At 36.5% G+C, this 23,612-nt stretch overlaps 1 protein-coding gene across 1 annotated transcript; it reads left to right on the top strand.

Annotated features, from left to right (window-relative positions):
- The first annotated feature begins 2,284 nt into the window (after positions 1 to 2,284).
- On the top strand, positions 2,285 to 22,562 carry LOC146133593 (leucine-rich repeat-containing protein 49-like). Its single transcript, XM_083396417.1, has 20 exons — positions 2,285 to 2,442; positions 3,501 to 3,658; positions 4,008 to 4,072; positions 4,999 to 5,111; positions 5,499 to 5,585; positions 6,098 to 6,152; positions 6,507 to 6,612; positions 9,024 to 9,227; positions 9,697 to 9,835; positions 11,344 to 11,477; positions 13,218 to 13,365; positions 13,747 to 13,818; positions 14,668 to 14,825; positions 15,372 to 15,446; positions 15,765 to 15,883; positions 17,791 to 17,897; positions 19,124 to 19,312; positions 19,748 to 19,898; positions 20,484 to 20,578; positions 21,519 to 22,562. The coding sequence occupies exons 1-20, from the start codon at positions 2,383 to 2,385 to the stop codon at positions 21,720 to 21,722; spliced, it is 2,439 nt and encodes an 812-aa protein (XP_083252543.1). The 5' UTR covers positions 2,285 to 2,382; the 3' UTR covers positions 21,723 to 22,562.
- Positions 22,563 to 23,612: the final 1,050 nt, after the last annotated feature.

Below are 23,612 nucleotides of genomic sequence, written 5' to 3'. Positions count from 1 at the left end.
CCACTGTTATTGTTTCGCTAAATTTAATTGGATCCCTAGATTAAGATAAGCCTAATTTACTGCGAAAATCAAGATATAATAGTGGATATTTTGCAAAGACAAGCTTAGCTTTAATTGCAATTGAAATTATTTGTATTTATAAAATTAAAACAATGAAGGCCCATTTTTGTTTTAAATTATATATAAAAGAATTCAAAATAAAATTCTGTGAAAATATGAATTATTTTTAAGTAATTTATTTGAACAACTGAATTACTAAGTTGTACACCTTATGCAAAAAAAGGTTAAGTTGTGGTAGGATTCATTATTCATGATTGCACACCTGCAAACCTCAAAATTTGGCATTGCATGCTAAAAATCTTGGCGCAAAGTGCCATAAAAAGCAGACTGGCGACTAGGGTTTAAAATGGATTCTTAAACAAATTTAAACATAGTAATCTTTGCTAATGGTATCCAGAGAATTAGTCATACAAACAATACAAAACTATATTGATATAATCCTAAATATATTATAATTTTGTATAAGATGTGAACCCAAAAGATTTTCATAGGGATAGTTTTGCAGATTGCTTACAAAGTCAGGAATCGGGTTTGATCAGATGCTTAAAGAATAGTTCACAAATTTCAGAAAATAATGTAATTAAACATTTTTCATAAAACTCAATCCGAAGTATTAACAAGGAGCTTTATATTCTGCAGAAACAATGAAATGAAACCACCTAATTCAGAGCAGACTTATCAAGCATTACTCCACTACTTGTAATCGGCTTGAATGCAGTGTTACGTTATCGTTATTTGTAAAATTTGCAGGGCTGAAAATGGGGTACTATAATGAAAACCGTTAGCGCGACGAAAGTTTTGCGCGTTTGAGTGACTGCATTTTTTGTTGATTTTACCCAAAATGCGCGTCTAAGACTGCGACTGAGCAGAAAACTTTGCGGGGATTTATCCCTTACTTTCCAACCTGACTGAGATTTGTGTAATCAACAAGCAATGTCAAAGTCAACTGAGTACGTTAGTCTGTTCAGGGTTCAAGAAGTTATAAGGACAGGAATCTTTAGCGGCCTGCTCCTAGAAGTAAGACACATATATATACAAGGAACATGAAAGAGACTTAGGTAGTTGTATGCCCTCCCTTAAGGGCCAGCACCTTACTTACGATTATCTACCCACAATGGTAAACTCAGAAATTGTGTAATTTAAAGAATATTCAGTAGTCCTAAAATGGCTTTCATTGATTCCAAAATGTGAATGTGACTAGAAATAACCCATCAGCCAAATAAGAATGCTTGATGAATGTTTCGCATGCAGAACATTTTATCACACAAATCAAACTTACCAAACATGATTGGACCACTTAGCTACAAAAATAAACAGTTAAAAGGTCTACATAAAAATAATACACCTTCAAGCGGAATATAACAAATATGCAGACCCTTATCCCTTCACAAAATAGTGTTTACTTTAAATTAACAAAATTGAAATATTCAAGCTAACAATATGTTGTCGGCAAAAACGTAAACATTATTTTAAAATATCCAGCAATACAATTAACCTTGGTAACACACAAATGTAACGCAATTTCATAAAATCACAGAGCAACAACTACGATTCGTCAAAATCTTTTTAATTTGCTTATACGCAAGAGATTAATTTGTACCTTGCAAAATGTTTTTCACTTGTGGCAGGTCACACTTAAAACTACAGCATTTGTAATCTCGACGAGTGTGTTATATCAGCTTGCATATATCAAATCAGCCGTTGACATTTAATTAAAAGTTGTTAGCTTCTTTATAGCTCATTTGGTTTAGAAATTGTTTTAAATAATTTTAATCACATTAGTAATACCCTTTATACAGTTAAAGATTGTAAATTTTTAAAAATAAGTTATAAGAAAAGACTAGGAGTGGCGATTAATCCAGAGCAACGTCACAACTAAACTCATTGATCTTTTTGTGATGCTAGTTTCTTTCTAACTATAAATTTAAAAATCGTAGTTTGATTTTGTCGCATTTAATCAGATTTAATTATGCTATTATAACTCGATAAAGTTAATTCGTATCATTTAACTAAAACATCCATATTGCTCAGGAAAAAATGAAAACAAATGATAACCCTAGTGACCAAGGTTTGCGACTCAGCTGTTTTTTTTGTTTAAAATATTCCATTTTTTGTTTGAATAATGCAACGTTCATTTAACCTTGACGTTGCGCACCCACTAAGTTCAGCTGTATTAACTTCATGTTGAATTTGTTTGCACGTCTTTGTGTTACATGTTTTCTAAAAACCTGGTAAACAACTTTCAAGGGTATGAAGAGTAAAAGCTTTGCGAGAAAATAACCTAGCCTAAATGAATGAATTTCATTCTTCTCTACCGCTTGGATGTATCATACAGGAAAATTTCGTGGACAGCCAGCTGTTCATAAGAGTGTTAGAGAATCGGTACGTTATTATTTTTACCTTGTTTGGAATTTTTTAAACCAGTATCAGAAAACTTGGTTTTGAAAAATGGAACATTATTTTATAAAACATGCAATGAGAATTTGTGATGGAAAATGGTAACTTGTTGTTGTTGTTAGAATAAGTTTGGGAATACCACATATTTTTACAGTACCGAAAATCAGTTATGAAACCACTCGTCAAAATTGAAAACTGTGGAAAATAAATATAATGATACTTAACCCACCCCAACCCAAATGCTAACCTCCACCTTAATCCTTAAATAATTTAATAATTTAAACGCTGCTGTAGGATTCTAGACCAGGGGCTAAGTTTTTATTTATTAGGTGAATTATTTGGACAAATCAATAAGTTTTCAGTTTGGAATGATGGTCCCACTACATTCCAGAATTTGTGCCTGCCATTTTTGACTGCAATCGTACGCCATATTTGACATAAATATGCAAGAAAAGATGTTTTTATTGTAATACAGCATATTTTTACGCCAAATGACGTCAGTAGTGTAGTTTTAGTAAAGCATCCTTAATGCCAATAATATTTGGCAAAAAGGCACTGAAATGCAATGTGGCACATGAATTAAATCCCTATCTTAAATAGCTTTTAAGATTTTATTTTCACTAAGTTTTACTTACTTGAAAAAAACAGGGCAAACAGAATAGCAATTTAGATTATATGTATAATGAATTTCCCTTATCTATTTCATTCAAATAGGTTTAGTTCACCTTTCTATATAACACCCTTTCTACATTCTGTGGTAGGTGCACACCCATTGTTTGAGAACAATCGGTGTACACACCTTAATAAGCAAATTGAACACCTAAATCATGAATTGATTGAGTTTTGAACTTGTGGTAGGGTCTGAATCTCAGTTGTGCATAGAAACATGACGGCACAACTTCACACCTCAAAATTTAGGTAAGCTCCATGTCCAAAATTAAATGGAATTCTATGCCCAAATTAGACGATATATGCACAAAAATTGACTGATTTTAATTGTAAAGTCACTAGGCCGAGAATGTAAAATTTTTTTGTGCTTTCAGCATGGGCTTCATCCAGTTCAACTGACTCTTCATGCATCAATAAACCCGGGGACAGACCGACACATCAGGCATGTAACGCCCGATCGTGTGACGAGGGAACAAGCCACCACTTTCAGGCCTTCAGATCTCCCAATTGCGCAGACCACAAACAATCGCAGGTTAGCTGGCATGTTCGTTTAATAATCAAATGTATATACTTGCCAGGAAATTAATGTTATTATATGCATGAAATAGTTTAGTTTCTGGCCAGTTTTATATGTTAAATGTGAAATTAATAGCTACTTTTTTCTAAATAAAATCTATATCATGGTTCATTAATATTTTGTATTTTCCCCTTGAATTATCAAATATTGTATAAGAACAAACATCACTTTTAAATGGGACGAATTTCACAACTGAAAAATATGTAGTTGGGTGTTGGGGCAATTTATATTCTTCTAAGAAGTCAATTTGTCTTCTATGTGTTATTAGTAGATTACTGTAAAATTTATACACATTAACTTATAGAGCTTCTGCCCACAGTGAAACTGGTTCTGCTAACAGCATGGCTTCTGGTCCGTTAAGAACTATTGGTAAGTTAAAATTTTTATATTGCAAGACGTTATTTGGGTTAGGGTGCAAATTTGGGTCTAAGTGGGTCAAGTATTATTGTTATATTTATTCTCCAATATTTATTTCTTTATTGCAATTTCAATTTTGACAAGTTTTGTTACTGTAAAAACAGTGGTAGGATTCTACATCATCGCTTAAAACTTTTTATAGAACTGGAAGGTTATAACTAGCGCCCGCAAAAGTCAATAAAGTTAAAATTTTTTAAGGACCTCGCCTGTTCACGAATCAAAGAATAAAGTTGTTTTCAGCATCAGGGGTCTGTTTCTAAGTCAAAATTTGTCAAATTATGGCTTTTAAAAGTTTTTGTGTTTCTTGAGAGTAATTTTTGTAAACATTTTCGTGGAAGCATTGTAAATCAGGAACTGTGACACAATTAAACCATATTAACCCATAAAAGCAGGCAAATAGTCAATGCCCACTTCGATCAGCAGTAACTTTTATCGCAAATTGACCATTTTTTATTTATTTTACGTATTCAAATAATTCTTAAAACATTTCATCTTTATAAACGTGGTCTTTTCGAAGATCAACAGTTTGGATTTTAGGAATAGCCTACTGACATTCTGTAATACAAAAATGCCTAAGCAAGCTAAATCTATCGCCAAAAACCCGACACACTGTTTATAATCCATATAACACCTTGACTTTGTGATAAAATATTACGTTTGGGTAACTGGCATCAAATCAAGGAAGAACCTCTACAAACAAGCAATTTCGTTAGGTTAAAATAAAGTTAACATTTTTTTTTAAAGTTAAAATAAAAATGGCCCTAGTTATAACTAACAACCCAACCCAGAAAATGTTTTTCCGCTCTAAAGTTAATTTATTTCCCAACAACTTGCAAAGAATAATTACCACATTGACATTGTCATTTTGTGTGGTGTAGGTTTTGGACCTCCGGCCCTCCTTCACACAATGAGCGAAACAAGAATACTGGGGAATCCCCACAGACGAAACCTCATCAGCCCTGCCAAAGTGTATAATGCTGAATTCACTCAGGTGACACAGCCTTCTCTAAAGGGTGTTTGTTTCTTCGCCTTTTTTGCTTAAAATGGTAGCATTTTCCTTTAAGCTGTTTGGATGAAAAATGAGATCATGCTACATTTGGGTAATTTTTAGTCTATTTTGAAATATACAAAATTTGTGATGTAGACTTTTGAGATGGCAATCTTGTCATTGATTCTTGGTAATTATACCCAAGAATGCTATTTTATGTTATTTTTCAACAACTCATTTGTACCACAAAACAGTTTGCTTAATTTACAAAAGTTGGCTAGGGACTGAGTAAAATAATTTAAAGTATCTAGGCAACAGGTTGACCAGAAATATGTTAAAACTATTTATTGCTAAGCCAATGTCATGTAAATGCTTAATTTTGTTGTTTAGCTATCATCTGGTGACCACCACCGACTTAGCACCACAACGTTGGACGGAGAACAAGCAATGATGAATGGGAGTCAGAACCTGTATCAGGTGAAACAAAATATTAATTTTTACCTAAAACATATAAAACCATTATATACAAATATCGACTAATATTACTTCTTTGGACTAATAGCCATAATAATCGATTTTTTACATTTGAGCCAACCTATTAAATCCAATACTGGTACCCGTTTTTTAAATAGCTTTATTTTTTAAATAGTTTTTATTTAATCACACAATCTTTATTTTTCATATTAACTCTGCGTTATCAGAACACAGTAATTCAAACGCTATTTAAATTATTCAGTCATGAAAAGAAAAGCAAAGAAGAAATTTGCAAGTTCATTAATATCTATTTTGTTTGTTTTTTAAGGGAATCTATACATTATTTTTATGGTGAAATAGCGCTAACAATATCTGTAAAAACTACAGTTATATCGTTACAAGTGGAATATTAGCTGATAATTTTGACCTATTCTATTTGCTTACATATGCCTAGTTTGATTTGTTACAACACTTCAACTCAAATGGTAATATGTTTTCAACACTTTTAATTTCAGCAGGACTCTGCAAGAAACCGAATTCCAACCCAAAAGTCTAACCCTTATTTACCAGGTATGTCATTCTTCAATCATTTCAATTTTGTATGATGATATTAAATAATTATATATACGAGTGGTCATTAACTTTTGCAGTGTTGTTACCCTCGAAAATGGATTTAAGTAAGAAAAAAGATTTGGACACTACTTTTTGGTTTAAAATGGTCAAACAAAGCATCATACTTCATGTCAAAATTACCCCTTTTAAACTGTCCAATTTCTCCTTGGAAACACTACTCACCGGTTAAGAACCACTGCTATAGTAAACAATTTTTATATTCTCATCAGTTAATGCATGTATAATTGTATATGCATACATGTATACGTTGTATAATTAAACAATTAGTAATATTATGATATATTGAACCAGGGGACCGGGTTGTATTTGCCGAAAGCCCATCTGCTCCTGGCATCCCAATAGTTTACAGAACTTCAGAGGAAAGGGCGGCCAACCCAGATCGGCTTAATCTTGATCGGTAAGCTGTTTGCTTCCTAAACCTTACTACAACAGCGTTTTAGTACTATACCTATAGAGTTTAAACCATTGGGCGTGACCTCCGAAATCTTGTCTTTATATAGGATGTGTGCCTACCTTGAAAATATTATTTTAAGAACTTTATTAACTGTATGATTATAGTTATTGAAACGCTGTTTTGGGTTTGTTTACTAATAGGTTGTTGAAGTCAAAGGTAGCTTCCCAACCCCAACTTTAGAAACAAAATCCTACAGAGGTAGGTCACCCATGAAGCCGATGGTACGCCACATACTATAACGTCTCCTAAACCTTTTTGTTTGTATTTTTTTGCCAAAGTTCAAATTGAACTCATTCTAGGGTTTGAAAATATTTTAAGAGGCCGAATATTTCGATCTCTGTTATTGGCGTTTTGGCTTAAGCCATATCACAACTAATCGGAAAAGCGTAAAACAACAATAAACGAGGTGATTTCACAGCGTTAAGGCAAGTCAAAAATAACAAAACAACATTAAAACGAGGTGATTTCACAACCTGAAGGCGAGTCAGAAAAAACAACTTTGTGGTCGCTAAATAAAAGGTGTAACGCGGAAAACGCCACATATTTTTAAACATTGTCCAACCCAAGTTTTCAGGAGTATTAACTGCTTCTAATAGTCTTAAAATGTAAAATGTTTCTTTTGTGTCTAAATACCACTATACTAATTAATACGTCAATAATGTGCATTATTTAAATGGAATCTTCGAACAATGCCACATGTTTCTTACAGGCTATGGTATTTCTCCTTGGTCTAACTCCAGCCATTATGACGCCAGAATAGTCCATTGCGTTTAAACAATGCTAACCTCTTAGCTCTTGAAATCGCCTCTACGTCAAACTGCAAACTCCAATATAATGGCGTCACCAATACGTTATGACGTCAATAATCTGATTATCAAGTGGAATGTCGAGAAGTGCAATTCTACTTCTTATGAGGGTGTTTACACTGTATGCTTATTAGTATTACAGTTAACATTCAGGCAAGAATACGAGACCAATTACACACAATCCATCACAAACTAGGAGTTCTATTTTCCTATCGCCATGCTGTGTAGTAATGGTGATGGTCAAGTTGTAACCATCTTGGATTCGTTTTTTTGTGTAATGATGAAAGTTTGCCGTGAATATTTCTAGTTTTTAGTGCCCTTAAACCTAAAAAAGTTTTGAAAATCACCGTCTCTAAAAGGCTTTGGAATATATTCTTCGTCTAATCCCCAGACTGTGTAGACTTTGATATTTTTTGTAAGCCAGGCTTTGATATTTCTACTAGTTCTAAGTTCAAGCCGTTTCATCATTGGTTCTTAAACTTTTTTTAGATAAATTAAATGAAGAAAGTAAACAAAGCGCGGACTTGCTGCAAAACGTTAATATTAACTTGAAAATCAACCTTTTAATACACGGCAAGGTAATAGACAAAAACATTTAGGTATGTGCGATAATATCCGATCGAATCCGGTGTCAAGTGTAAGTATCGGTACTCCTCTGATCAGGGCTGCGGAGTCGGTTAAAAATAACCCGAGTCCGACTCCGGCCAAAAAAATAAACCCGAGTCCGACTCCCGAGTCCCGAGTACGACTCCGGTCAAATGTGCGATTTTGTCGAGTCCCGAATCCGGCCCGGACTCTACAGCCTGTATTTCACCAATTTACCTGTCGCATAATTCATTCACTCACAATACATGGTTGGAAAATATTCCGCCATATAATATTCCACCTTTACAATTTCCAATTGGCGGCCATGTCAGTTTTAAAATTCGGTACTGCGCATGCGCATGTCGGACTCGGGACTCGGGTAGTTTTACAAGGTCTTACTCGAGTCCCGAATCCGACTCCAGCAAAAACAAACCGACTTCTCGAGTCCCGAGTCCCGAGTCCGATTCCGACTCCGCAGCCCTGCCTCTGATACTGGGGTTGTATCGGTACCTATACGATACCAAAGTGATCCAACGAAGCGATTTTTACATTGTGACTCCGGAACTGGACTCTTAATGCTGTTTTACTTTGCCTCTCGTGTGTTTCGACCTGCCAACAACGTAGAAACCATGTTTCAAACAAAATGAATGTATCACACTAAACGTCACGCTACGCTCCTGATGGTAACGATTATTCCTCTTTCCTCCTTTATCTTTTAACCAGAGTTGGATCAATTACATTAATTCAGTTCAATTACAATTACTTCCTTAAATGTTTCAACTAGGCTACATTAAAAAAATTAATTAATTATATCAATTACAATTTTGGGCACTGAAACTTCAATTTTCCCTGTATCAATTTATTGAGCCAAAATTTTTACCAAATTACAATTACACACAATTAAAATGCCTCAATTACATTACAAATACAAATTCCAATTGATCCAACTTATCTTTTCACCAGACGCCACCTCTCTGTGTGTCCAATCCTGGAGGGAGAGGAGCACCTTCGCCTCCTCAACTTCCAGCACAACGTCATCACTCGCATCCAGCACCTCTCCAACCTCCGGAGACTGATCTTCCTCGATCTCTATGACAACCACATCGAGGACATGAGCGGGCTCTCGGCACTCAAGTCCCTACGAGTCCTAATGCTCGGCAAAAATAGGTGGGAAGTCTCTTTTGTCTGTTACAGTGGTTAACAAACAGGGATCATCATACCCTTGGGGTTCCGTAAAGAAAAAAAAAATACCTGTATGTATGATGAAAAAGTATTTGGAGTATATCAAACTGTGTGCCCTTCGTTTGACTGATACTATTGAAGTAAGTCTGTGGATCAAAAAGGTTCGCGTCGCGTACATTACAGAAATGTAAAATAGAGTAAAGTGAAGGTTAGTTTATGACTACTGGTTCAACTTCAGAATTGAAAGTTTGCATAATGCACTTTTTATTTTTTGGGGCCCGTTTTACAGTTTTTTATTGATTGATTTAACAATAATCAGACAAAAGTCTTTAAATGAAGAAAAGCTTTTCGTTTTTTGCACTTTTATTACAGTTGCATAAGGTTATCTCCAAGTACTCGTTTTTGGACACGCACGTATTTTTTTGCCAAATTTCTTTTTTTTACGTCACAACAGGATAAGTCACGTGAGCGGTCTGGACAGCCTATCAAAGCTCGACGTGCTCGATCTCCATGGCAACCAGATCCGTGACGTAGAAAACCTGAGTCACCTTTCCGAGCTGAGAGTTCTCAATCTGGCAGGAAACCAAATCGTGGTAAGCGATGTTTTGAGGTTGTCCCATATGTCATATATAACAGTGCTTAAACTTTTTTAGTTTTGTTCACCCCTAGCATCTATCTCCAGATTTCATTCACCCTTGTCTCATGATATGATAGAACTATCTTGTCTATATATAACAGCACAAAATGACTTAGGTTGTTATTATCCATTTCTGACGATTCACCCTTATTCACCCCTTTTGGTTGGTTCACCCCTGCAAAAATTTTATTCACCCTGGGGTGAACCATTTACCTGATTAAGAAACACTGGTTTAGTATGTCCATAGCTGTTGTTTTTATGGCTAAAGATTTTTTGCACTATCCAATTAGAGCTTTGGTTGTCCGATTGTTTTAGGTGTTAGGGCAGGGTTGTCCAACCTTTTAGCAGAATGGGCCGCATTGCCACTTTACAAATTTCGATGGGCCGCAAAATCTCTCAAATTAAAGGGGTGACGTCATAAGTTGCGTCATATCGTGACGTCATAAAACAACCTAACTTATAAACACCCGTTCTTCGAGAGTGAACTTATGCGCAAATATGCGAAAATTTAAGTTTTCACGTGTTTGGGCTGACATATTTCCTTAAAACGGTCCGGAAAAACACACATTCAGAAAAACAAACATCTTACTTAGCAATGATGGGTGCACATGTGCTCGATGGATGTTGAAATGCGACATTAGACTCGATTATAAAAAACACAAGATTATGCCTACATCAAATACTGCGCGATCTTCACGTTTTGATGATATTTGAAACAACTGTTTTTAATAAAGGATACTGAAGGTGAGAATTAGTGGTGGGCCGCACGTAAATATCAGACGGGCCGCAATGCGGCCCGCGGGCCGCAGGTTGGACATCCCTGTGTTAGGGTATTCGTAACTGGTCTCAATTTGTCCTTTAATGTGATATCGTGGTTTAGTATGTCTAAAACTGTCTTTTGGGGTAATGTTTATATTAAAATATCTTATATCGGGTAGATTATTCGACACTCTCGTAACTGGTCTAAAGTTGTCCGATAATATCTTATTGGGGTTTAGTGTGTTTAAAACGGTCATTTTTTTAACTAAAGTTTGTTCAAATTGCCTTATCAGTGCTTTTGTTGTCTGATAGTATTTTATCGGGCTAAGGTTATTCGATACTCTCGTAACTGGTCTAAAGTTGCCTGATAACATCGTTATCGTATCGGCGATTGACATTCATGTTACGCATTGCCGCATATGCCTATACAAGTTGTAACAATATTTATTTTATATAGAGATCACTTGATTTAATACCATACCTTGACTTAAAAAAAAATTTACTTGACTTAAAATAAATGTTGATTTTTAAAACTTGGTCATGCAAAATTTTTTTGGAATCGATTAGGTATGTCAACTTTGAAAATTTTAATTAATTGATTACACTTTACCTCGGTATTTTTATGCTAAAACGACTTTTTCCCAAATTAAGCTGTTTTGTCATCGACTTGTCTTCAAATTAAGGATTTTGGCTTGTTGCTTGCAGCGTGTTAGTAACTTGGCTGGGATGGACACACTTGCTGAACTTAACCTCAGACGAAACTCCATCGTCACCATTCAAGAAGTGGAAATGCTCGTTTCGCTACAGCGACTTTTCCTCAGCTTTAACAACATTAGCTGGTGAGTGGAAATAAAAAATAAGCTATACGACAAATGAACTTCTGTGGCGGTCGTTGCTACAAGTTTTGGGGCTGGATTTTGATTTTTTTGTGCTACTTGTAACATTGTGATGTACGCGCTGTTCAATTTAAAACTATATTAGGAAGTTACACAGCCGTTAAAAATTCGTACATTCTTTCCCTGTAGTATTCGCTATATTTATATGGATTAAGCAATAAAAATTAGGCATATCCTTCTTTTTAAAATTGTGAATTTTATTAGCATTTATGTTTAATGTTAATTTGCTATAGCTTTTTTAGTTTGCTAACAACTTTTTGCTATGTGCAGTTATATGGGTGAAAATTCTCCTTTTCTTGTGCGTAAGTCTTACTTATAAGAAAAGTGGCAGTGTATTTTGAAACAAACCGTGGTGATAACATGCGAACGACAGAATTTCATTTAATTTGATTAATTTCTGAAAAAAGTCTCACCCGTTGCATTGATATAATTGTAGCCGAAGATTTTTTTAAAAATAACATTGTTTAGTAAAAAGTGAGACGCGATTGTGTTAATCTAGAGCAGTGGTTCTCAACCTGTGGTACGCGAAGTCATTTTGGGTGGTACGCTGTACGCAGTATGTTTTTAAGTAAAATTACAGTTTTACCAAAAGGTTAAGCATTTTTTGTTATTGTAATAAACTATATATTCATCGTATTGATTGTATAGTTAAATATTTTATGCTTCTTTAACGATAGGAACTATTATCTTTCCGGATCATCAATGCAAATTTCCTTTATGACATCATAGCAAAACAACAAACAATCACAAAACTTGACTACCAGTATCTTGCAAGTTAAAAAAGAGAAATTTTTTTGAGAGTAGTGGGCCGCATTTGTTTTGAAATTTCCGGGCTAACTAATTAGCTAATCCACCCCTGTTAATAATCCTATATACATTTTGAGTAAAGTTGGCTTTTTCGACAATTTGTTGGTACGCAACAAGATAATAGACGCTCGAGGTGGTACGCAGTGCAAAAAAGTTTGAGAACCACTGACCCGCACTGCGCACATTTAGCTGGAGTCGGACTCGTGACTCGCGATCATTTTTTTTTTAAATTTTCTCAAGTCCTACCGCGTTTCAAGAATCGTGTAAGCATAAACACACCGAACATTTCTTGGCAGTTAGGTAACGTCTACGTGGCAAAGGCTTTTGTCGACCTAACCTTAAGTATATTTATGCTTGATTTTTGTTGTATATTTGCACATGAGACTGACTTTATGTCGTCACTTTTTTACCACGCCCCCCTAAAACAAACTTGGACAGCGTGATGACATTTATTTAAGAAGCAATGCCTTGTTAATAAAAAGAATACTAAAAAGTAACCTATACGAAAAATTGATAGTGTGCGATATTTACCAAATATCTAGATGGACAAAGGCATGTGTGTAAGTGAAGAAGCAGAATGATATACATTTCTGTCCTTGTGGAAGGTGCGGTTCTTTTATGTGACTAAAATAGAAAACGTGGCTTTCTGTCTTTGATTGGTTGGCCGCCCCTAATCTAGAGTAAAACAATTAAAAACCTAACTTTTATTTTTCTTAATTGAAGCGACCGGCTATTTGGGCGAGTAAAAAATTAAAAAAGTTGAAAAATTAGAAAAACGACCTTTTCTTTTTTTTCTTGGTTTGGATGGAGTTTTGGGCGAGTAAAAAAAAAATAAACGAATAAATAAAGTAAAAAAATAACTTTTCTTTTTCTTAGTTGGAGCGACATCGAGTGTTTGGGCGACTCGGCGTCTTTGTGCGAAATCTCGTTGGACGGAAATCCGATCACCAACGAAGCTCCTTACAAGCAAATCGTCATCAAGAGTATGCCACATCTCAGGCAGCTGGACATGAAGCGGATTTCGGTGAGCAAAAGGGCATTGCTGTCAACCCATTGGACACGTTTCTGTATAATGTATAAAACGACGCCATTTTTTATTTTTTTGAAAAAAACGACGCCATTTTTTGTTTTAAACACAATGGAATCATCTTCCTGTTTTAAAAGGCACGTGCCGTGCTTCTTTTGAAAGTAAAATATATATTAACGTTTAGAATGAGCTTCATACTTTATTATAAAACTGGTTTGTTATTAAATATTCCATGGGTTTGGTATTAAATATTACCCGGACGTTGCCTTGCCTAATTGCTTATGCTTATCATCTAACGAGGCTACTACTATAACCGACGTAAATTCAATGAAAATATACAGTTTATCCAGGATTTGAAAAATTAATATTCCTTTTCAGGAGGATGAGCGGCGCGTTGCTTCGATGATGCTGAGAAAAGAAGAGGAGAGGAAACGTGAAGTTCACAAACAGGTTTGCAGCCCACATATACCCCCTTCATGTTTATACTGGTCGATTAACCGATAGTGAAAGGGTACCGACCTCATCCACACGCCTTTCCATGTTTTCAGAAGAAAAAGTCGAGACGTCGAACGTTTCAGAGCAATATTAATCAAAAAACAGCCCTTGTAATTGTAATTTTTTACCAACGTTTCGACAACCTATGTTAGTCGCCTTCGTCAGGGTGAATGACACCAAACGCTCGTACAATATATGAAAAAGACACAAAGGAAAAATCAAGAAAAGACGCGATCAAAACACGATAAAAAAGCAATTAGCGATAGCGTATAGTCTCTAGTCCTTTTAGAATAATATTTGTCATCTGAACAACCTATTTGTAGGCCTTTCGAGGACAACGTTGTTTTTAGTTATTGGCAACAACTTTTATTGCGCAAATCCAAGTATTGTGTCTTCACTATAGTTACTAATGTGGTATACCATTTTGAGCTCTGCTGTTTGCGTTTGTAACTTTTTCCAGCATGGCCAACACCGTAAACGGCGAAAATGAAATGTTAAATTATAAATCAAAGTTGTAGCCTTACTTTTCATTCCTAAGGCGTGATATATGGATGACGTGATCATAGGTTTGAATTGAATTTATTATATGTTCAGCTTAAGTTATGCGTTTTAAAAGTGCCACACAAAACAATTTTTTTAACTATTTGTTGTTGCGTTGACCATGCCGTTTTTCTGTTTGGCAAGTTCGAATTATGTTCAAAACACGTCATCCTGTAAATTTTCTTTGAAAAGTCTTTGAATTGCTTTGCATTTTTTCAAAAAAAAGTGCTGCAACCATGAAATTATATTTATTACGACTCTCAGGCGATCGCCAAAGAAAAGAAGCGACTTGCAATTAGCAATGCAGCTCGTCAGTGGGAGGCCGCGCACTACCCTGTCAATCATCTCTGGGACCAGCCAATCAGCGCCCGGGACAGTCTCTTCGCGCAGCCCGACGCCGGATCTGCCGATACAACGCCCAGGTTAGAAAATTTGCATGTTATCGAAAAACAGTTTCTTTTTGATATTTTATTTAAAGCAGTTAATCTTTTATAATAGATCATTAACGTATTTTTTTTTTAATAGCAGTAACTATTTGTAGATATGTCGGATAATTCGTATTTTATCCCAATACTGATACCTCATATCTTCTTATAAGCACAATAGAAGAAATAAAGCCGTACAAAGATATTTAATTTTAGGTTTTTCAACCGAAATTTGGCATGGCTTTAGACTTTAGGAATCACACTTAAACTCGCTAGTTCATTTACATTTTGCAGAATAAATTACCCTTATTATGATAAAAAAAAACGTTGGTTATACCCCTTACCTGAATGCGATAGTTAATATGGTATCGTATGGGCACCGATACCACCCTAGTATCAGACGAGTACCGACACTATCAATGGAAATCGTATATAGAAGTATCGGGTCCGATCCGATATTATCGAACATCCCTGAGTCCGTGTCGTTTTTGTTTTAACGACAAATATTGTTTTTCTTGACACCTGAAATATTTCTTCATGTAGAAACCAATTACCAGACAGAAAAATGGACAGGTCGTCGTGGCTTAATGCAAATAACAACAACATTACTAAAAATGGGTAAGTCGTACTCGCAACATTATGTGTTTCACATATCCCTATAAATAAACAAGTTTTACATATAGTTAAAAAATATTTTTGCATAGAGCTGGACGTTTTGTGGGAGTAATATTTGTTTCTAAAAAAATCAGTTTTTTGACACTTTCAGTGCAAGATTAGGATTATTTTATTGCAATTAAAAAATATCTAATACGAATGTATAGTTATAGCAATAGGTTCAACATTTAGGTTCAACAAAACATTCCAGCTTGCTTAGTATGGTTCGATTTCTCTGCAATTCAGAGTTCAGACCTCTAACGTTCTTCAATTCCTTCCCAGACCTTCTGCAATGGCCACTACCTCCCTTGATATATCTGAAGCATATTTGGCCGAAATCGACGGCGAACACCTCCAACTATTCGGACCTGGGGCGCTTGAATCCTTGGATAAAAGCTGGGGTAAGTTGGCCATGTGGGGGTTGGTAAAAGTGGGGTAAGTTGTGTTATTATTCGGTTAAAGACAGGGAATCTGCCTAATATGGACCAAAAACAATCGGTTAAAAATAAGGGCTACGGAGTCGGTGTCGGGAGTAACACTATACGTAAGACTATCCGATCTCATGGACCGAAGTGCACATGCGCAGTTCTCAGTTCTCTGTGATAAGGCCTCGAACTTTAAATTGTAAAGGTGGAATAGCAAATAGTTCCAATTGTTCCAACTATCTATTGTTGGCTGATGAGTTATATTTTTTGAGTAGATTGCTGTTTATTCCATCTAATTTAGTTACGTAAATGGATGACATATAGACTGTAGAGTTGAAGTTTGACTCGGGACTTGCCCTACTAGCAAATTGGCTGGGGTAGAACTCGGGGCTCGGGAGTCGAATTTTTTTAAAGACTAAATCGGACTCTTTGGTTTGACTTGGGTTGTTTGTAGCCGACTCCATGGCCCTGCTTAAAACATGGGGCGTGATTCTCTTTTATTCTTGGATACGCCCCAATTAACCAGGAAATTGAGTTATTTGGAATTATTTTATTTGTCTGACAGCGTTTAAAAACTTATGTAAAGGTATGGAAATACTAAAAAAGAAGGCCCCCAAAAAAGTAATCTCTTCAGTCATATTGCACAAAAATCTCTTGAGATAATGTTGTTTGTCTGGCTTACGGGAGTTGCTAGTTGGGAGAAAAGACAGGTGTCAGGTGTATGTGTCATTTACGATGAACCCACGGCCCTTCCAAATAAGTTTTACGACTCTTTTGATCGCAAACAATAGTGTAACGATAAACATCAATTAGCGCAGTAATTCCGAAACTGTGTGCCGCGGCACACTAGTGTGCCTCGAGAGATTGTCAAGTAATTTCGGAAAAAAAAATATTTTTATTACCAATTGGCATACATTCAAGCATTTTAGACTTAAATACGCACTATTCATTTCAAATTAAAAGTTTGAGGCATAAACATATAGTTTGTTGTGTGTTTATAGGGCGAATGTAAAATCATTCTGTTGTTTTTCTGTTAAAAGTGTTCCGCGAAATAGCTTAAGATTTTTTTTAGTGTGCCGCGAGCCAAAAAAGTTTGGGAACCACTGAATTAGCGGGTTGCTCCTTGGGCCACCATACATAAACACAGACCATAGTAGTTGAGTCAACAGGTCCACTTCAAAAGAAAATGCGTGAAGATTTTTCGACCGGATTCAAACCGATCACAGGGCACTCCAGAGGCCTTTCGACAGTGTGAAGTTAGCCAAGGGGCCCCGAATGACGTCAATCAAGGGTAATGAATCGATGTTTTGAAATGTGGCCGCGTAAATTTGCGCCCTGAGTTGGTACAAGTTTTTGTTTGGCTCAATTTGTTAAGACCTGTGTTTGTTTTTTCAAGTGGCAATTAACCGTCAAGCGGGGCCACTTAAATCAACGGTCGGCACCATTTAGCTTAGTTTGCAAAATAGGTGGTAAAAAGACGGGGTGGGCGGGTGGTTGAGGTAGTTGTCAGAAGTGGATAAGTTACACGGTCAGGGAATGTAAGCCACAGTGTTTTAACGACTTGTTTGTTGGCGGCTTAACTGAGTGCACTTTAGTCATTGTTGTTGTTTTTAATAGACGACATGATATGACCTGACTCTTGGAGTAACGTGACTTGATGTGTCTTTGCGTTTTTAGATCAATTAACCTGACTTTATGCCCAGCTTTCACCATACGATTTGATTGTTTTTATTGAGTAACTTTTTTAAAAGCTGCCTTATTTCGCCTAACAGAGCCACGCAAAATTAAATAGGGTAAAAAGATAATAAACGTGTTTTAGAAAGCTATCTTGTGCCTATGTGACTCCAGCTAAACCGTTTTGTTGTTGTTTATCCTGTTGCCAGGCAACCAGGTGTCGAGCGCCGTAACCACCGTCACGGTCCAGTTCATCAACTTCGACGACTTTTGTCCGTACATCGGCAAGATTAAAAACCGATTTCCGAACACCAAGGTAGGATTTGGCTTAAAAATAAGCTTTGAAATATCATATTTTTCTCCATGTATACATGAAAAAAGCATCTGAAATAATGTCAAATATTGTAGTAATCAGACATACAAAACATCTGTTGCTTGAGTGAGAATCGAACAACAGCCCGTGCGACTACGCGACCACCTCTTTGCCAACTCAGTTATCAAGCAACTTGTGTGTGTGTGGGATTCGAACTCGCAACCTTAAGTTATCTCGTACACCGCTGACTGATCTACAAAGCAGCTTGCTTAAGAATCGAACTCACGCCCCTGGGAACATGCGACCACTGCTTTGTCGACTGAGTTACCAAGCATTTTGTCTGAACATGAATATTAATAAAGAAATACGTAGAAAAAATATCAAAGCCCATACAGAAGAAGGTAACATTTTGATCATTTAAAAAAAATAAGGAGATTCTTCGTAACATTCATAATGACCCCCAATTTGCATAGGCTTTGATATTCTAACTACGTCTTACTTCACCCTCCAACCATTATATAAAGAAACAATAGGATAAATTACAGCCGTCCGACCCCATACCGCAGCTCATTGCGTTGGTCAAATAGGCAAGTTATTAACATCCTAACGTTCAAAAGGAAATGTATTTCACTTGTTAAGCCTAATCTTGCTATTTGGACATCACTAATCATAATAATCCAATATTTTGTAGACTTTTCTGTCATGATCAAAGTTACTTCTTATATATATATATATCTCAGGTTGATACACAATGCACGTTTCTGTAATTTAGCAGTTGATGAAGATACAAGTGCGTATCTAAACGTCTTTATTAGGATGTCGTCGATTTACTCGAATTTTTGACTTTGACATTCATTTTCAAGCTAGATCTCTTTACATTGTATAAAATGACTTAAAAAATATTTGCTTCAATTTGAAGCCATTGTCGTCAATTTCGCAACAGCGGGGCGTTATCTTGTTCAAAAACATTCGGACTGCGTTGTCTTGTCGCTGTTTATTTGTGAACGTTGTCTCGCACATTTTTTCTCCTTTTTTCTTTGTGTCATTTTATTTTGCGTCCTGTTGGCCATGTGTGTCATTCCCTGGTGAAGGCTTTCCCAATAGTAAGCCGAAACGTTGGTTTAACAAATATATACCAGAACAACTTATTTTTATTATACTATGTCTGGTAGCAACAGCATATTTATTCAGACTGCCAGCAACAAACCGTATTTGTTTTACTTGTTCAGTCGCTGATACTTCGCGAGGTGAACCTTCACTGTCTGCAGCAGCTCAACGCCCTTTCGCTCTTCCGCAAACTCGACTCGCTCACTGTCGACTGCTCGCCCTCAAACCCGCTTACCAGCTTCGCCCTTTGGAAGTCGTACGCACTTTTTCGCCTGGCCCACCTCAATATTGCAAGGCTCAACGGGGAAGAGGTAACTAAGGTGTACTGTGAGACCATTTTTTGTGGCATTTCGTCAACGTTTTGCGCTATATGGCAATGGCATCATAGTTATTTGAGCTAAAATCGGACATTGATGGATTAGACCAGGGGCCAGATCCGACCCGCAGGTAAGAATTGCAATGGAACTTTTTTCCCTCAACTTGGACATATCAAAGGTCGAAGAACCTTTGCTGGATGTTTGGTTAAAGTTTTGCAGTTGACCGATTGCATTTTTTAAATCGACAAAAATTTGTTTAGATATTTTATTTTTATCATTGATAAAACAAAACGCTTTTCTGCGAAAGCTTAACAATATTAAACAAAAAGTTTTTTCAAAAATTAAAAGTAATTTTCAGCTTTACAAAGGGGAAGACTCGCGACTAACTAGGATAAACATACTTCATAAAATGGTATTTTTCTCGCATAGGTCGATGCGGCCAGCGTTGCGAACGCTGAGAAGATATTCGGCTCACTGTCCCTAGTGGCCACTTCTCAGCTCTCGCAGTTCCGTCTGGTGGCGCTAATGAGCGACCTGAAGCAGAAGCAGGCGGCGAAGGACCAGAAGAAAAACAAGACAGGTAGAAAAATCGCCTGCTATGCGCGTCTTCATACTGCAACACTGTATACTGTTTAAGACCAATACTTCGAATAGTGTGCTGGATTTTTTAACCCCTCTAGGAATAGCCTATAACTCAATTTTAACGAAACCCGGTATTTTGGATAGAAAGTACGGCCTTTGACCGTATAAAAAATCTCGTAGTTTATTTGTTAAAGAAGCAAATTTAATGTGCTAAAAATGGGAGGGTAATTTTTTTGGGTGGTTTTTAGGCAAAATTTTTCTCGGTTGTTAAAAAAATTGGTTTCCTTATACTGTTTAGGGTAGAAACTACGTTACATTACAAACCACAGTTAAAATACTCCAACTAGTTTGATATAGGATTAGTACCGATACTACCCCCACTTGTCATCAGCTACCGGTTCGATCCGATATTATCGTACACTCCTACTCTCAATTTTTCCCGCACTTTTTTATTCATTTTTCAAAAAGTGTGTTTTAAGTTTTAACCACATTTGACAACGGGTAACTAATCGTAGACTTTTTTAACAACAAAAACACACCTGTTGCTAATATGTTCGACTTCAATTAATCCCGAACCTTGCAGGAGATGGCGAAAGCGAAATATCCGGGCCGTCAGAGCCGGTGGGACGAGCCGGGCTCCAATATAGTCCCGCCAAAAGCATGGCTTCAAGGAAACTGGTAAGTTTTACAAAACGAGCGGATTTTAAGTTTTTTACTTTTTGTGCTATTAACAAACCCAAAACTTGTTGTGGTCACCACAAAAAAACACTTAAGTGCATTTAAGTCAGTGTTTTCAAGACTTGACTTAAGTATTTTAACCAAAATGACTTAACTTGACTTAAGTATATAATTGAGTAATTAATCTCAATTATTGCATGTAAACCAATTTGCCTGCTGTGTATTGTGTTATTTTTAGTTGAGTTAATGCCTATAATCAGATGATTTAAGTAATTTTATTACTTTATCGTTGTATTTTTATGTCAATGACTTGACTTGGAATTGACTTGCTCTAATCATGACCTCACTGCACTTGGCTCGGTCTAATAATGACTTGGACTGGGATTTGGATTTAAGTTAGTTTTTTAAATGACTTGACTGGGACTTAAAGTCATTTCAAATATATTGGTTTAGCTTATAAGGATTTAATTTAAATTTTTACTTTGCCCAATTGCCCGATTTAAATGTCACACTGGAGTAGCCGACAGTTACGATTAACGGTGAGTTTGCTAAAGCGTATAATGATGTAAGTGTTTTATGACCTGTTTAATTGTGTAAGCACTCTATTACTTGCGGTCAGACTGTCAAAGGTCACTGAGCACATGGTGCCTTGACATTGTAGTTGTCCTTATGGCACTTTGTGTTACTACCTTGTCGCGGTAGGAGCCCGCCTTGTTAGTTACTTGAAAGTGTTTGGTGATGATGTTTAACTTACACTAATGCTGTTTCTGTTTCATTAGCATTGTTTTGTATTTCATTCGAATTAGGATATGAATCCACTTTGACTGTTAAAGACTTCAGTATCGGATCCATTAGTTTTCATGTTGGTGATATTCTGTTAGTGATTGGGCTCAGACAGCCAGATAAGCGAAGCCTAACACAAAAGCACCGTTTTCTCTAGGAGTGCGCGACCCGGAAGCAGATCTCCCGTGACCTTGTGGCGACCTTGGCGCGTGAGGCGGGCGCCATAGCCTCGAAGCAGTCTCGCCTGCACGCCACGTGGGATCAGGTCTTCGTCGAAATGGTCAAAGACGCAGTGCTCGAAATGCGTCAACCTGAAAACTATATCCGCGAAGTAGGTCGCCGGTTCGAGGCCTCCTCGTGAGCCCTGCGCCGTGACGCGACGATGACGTAGGCACTGATGACGTGTCGGCCACGGATTGGTGTCGACCGCTTTCGGTTGTCCTTTAATTTTTTTTCTTCGTTGGCGTTTTTTTCTCTTTTTGTTGCCTTAAATCGATGTTGTAGCTCGTGATCTGGCAAAAGCGCGTCAAAATAGTTTTTGCAGAAAAGTATTTTGTTTTTTTCTTGTCAAGATTTTTTTACAGCCTTTGTGTGAGTGTTTCTCAACCCTTTTTCGCGGCTACCCAAATGATAAGCGTAAGTTCAGTATAACAGCTAAGCTTTGGCGACCCACATCTCTTCACTGAACTATTTCTAAGCGAACAAGCGTAGACAATAGCAAAAATAAGTTCGAATTTATTTGATATGAGCCATGTCGCCGTATTACTGTATTACAATCTTCTCTAATTTGGAAGCAATCTTTGCTCAGAAACCATCTCAGTAAATCTAACGAAATGAAACTATCGCAGTCAGTGACCAAAACAAATCAAACGGCGACCCATTGGTTGAGAAACACTGCTTCATGCACACGTTTTTCCGTTTCTGCTCTTATTTAAAAAAATCAGTCTGAGCTAAATTTGTAATAACTAAGCTATCACAAGTCTGTTTACCTCTATTTTAAAGCTTCGTTTTTTTACTTGATTTTAGAGTAGGTTGTAGTTGGGCGTAACAAGCTGGCTACAATTGAGCTACTGTTCACTTTGATGTATCTTCTACTACATAAATCAATTTGCTGAAACAAAAGCTAAATATGTACGCATACTGGGGGGTCATTTAAGCCGACTGCAAGGACCTTTAACATTGGATTTAAGTCTGGCTTATTTTAAAACTTTTTTCCTTTCTGACTTTTCTTCACAACCAAAGGCATACCTAGTAACAAATATACAACCCATACTAAGGTAGGCAGCATTTTGAACGTTTCGAATATCTCCTTATTCATTTTCAATATGGTGGCGATTTCAAAGTGCTATACCTACTTCAGTAGGGGCTTTAATATTCTTACGTCGTTTCAATACAACCTCCAACCATTATGCTCCAAAAACATACCTGTTATCGTGATTACCAGCTGTCGGCGCAAAGAAATTATTTTGTAGCGTAGTACACGAAACTAAACTTCCACATTCCAGGCACCACTATGTAACTTTCAGCTTCTGCTGAGATCCAAGCCACTCTAAAGTATACGTTCCTTTTTCGAAAATGTCTCGTGTATTTTCTCGCATTTTTCGCCGACTGCCCATTGTCTTGTATCTGTGCAAACCTTTGGCGACCGAAATACTTCAAGGTACAACTTTTTTGCACTCTATGAGCTCATTCACGTTTCTGTTTTCCCCTTAAAACTTTTACTTCTTTTCGTAGCCCTTTCGTTTGTGATTTTCGTTCGCGTTAGTTCACTGTGCTTGAGATTTAGTAAAAGTACACCGTGTGTACTGTTTATGCGCCCCTTAAATACAACATAGCAAACTAAACTGAACTGACACGTGTGCCAGATTTTAGCATCCTCTAATACCATGTCCGGCCTGACAGGCAAAACCAATGTTGTTCTCAAAACTGAAAAAAGGCGTTTGTATTAGGTAAACGCAGGGATATGTATTTATAGGATAATTTCGCATCGGAGCCAATACATGATGCGGTAGTAGCCTATCACTATTCGTCCTATACAAGTATGACTCGGGCGAGAATTTTTTGACTTGTCAAAAAAAGTCAAAATTTTGTCAAAATTATTTTAGGTCAAAATCGATAAATGCCAATTAATCGTTTATATAATAAGAAAACTATAGTATTTCAACTGTTTACATAACATTTTCCTAAAATAAACAGCGTCTTGCTAGTTTGTCTTTTTCAAATGACAAAAATATCAACTTAGCATTTTCAT

The sequence above is a fragment of the Ascidiella aspersa genome, chromosome 9 (genome assembly GCF_963924565.1).
Source record: "Ascidiella aspersa chromosome 9, kaAscAspe10.2, whole genome shotgun sequence".
In the NCBI taxonomy this organism is placed as follows: domain Eukaryota; kingdom Metazoa; phylum Chordata; class Ascidiacea; order Phlebobranchia; family Ascidiidae; genus Ascidiella; species Ascidiella aspersa.
This window is presented reverse-complemented; position numbering and strand designations above follow the sequence as displayed.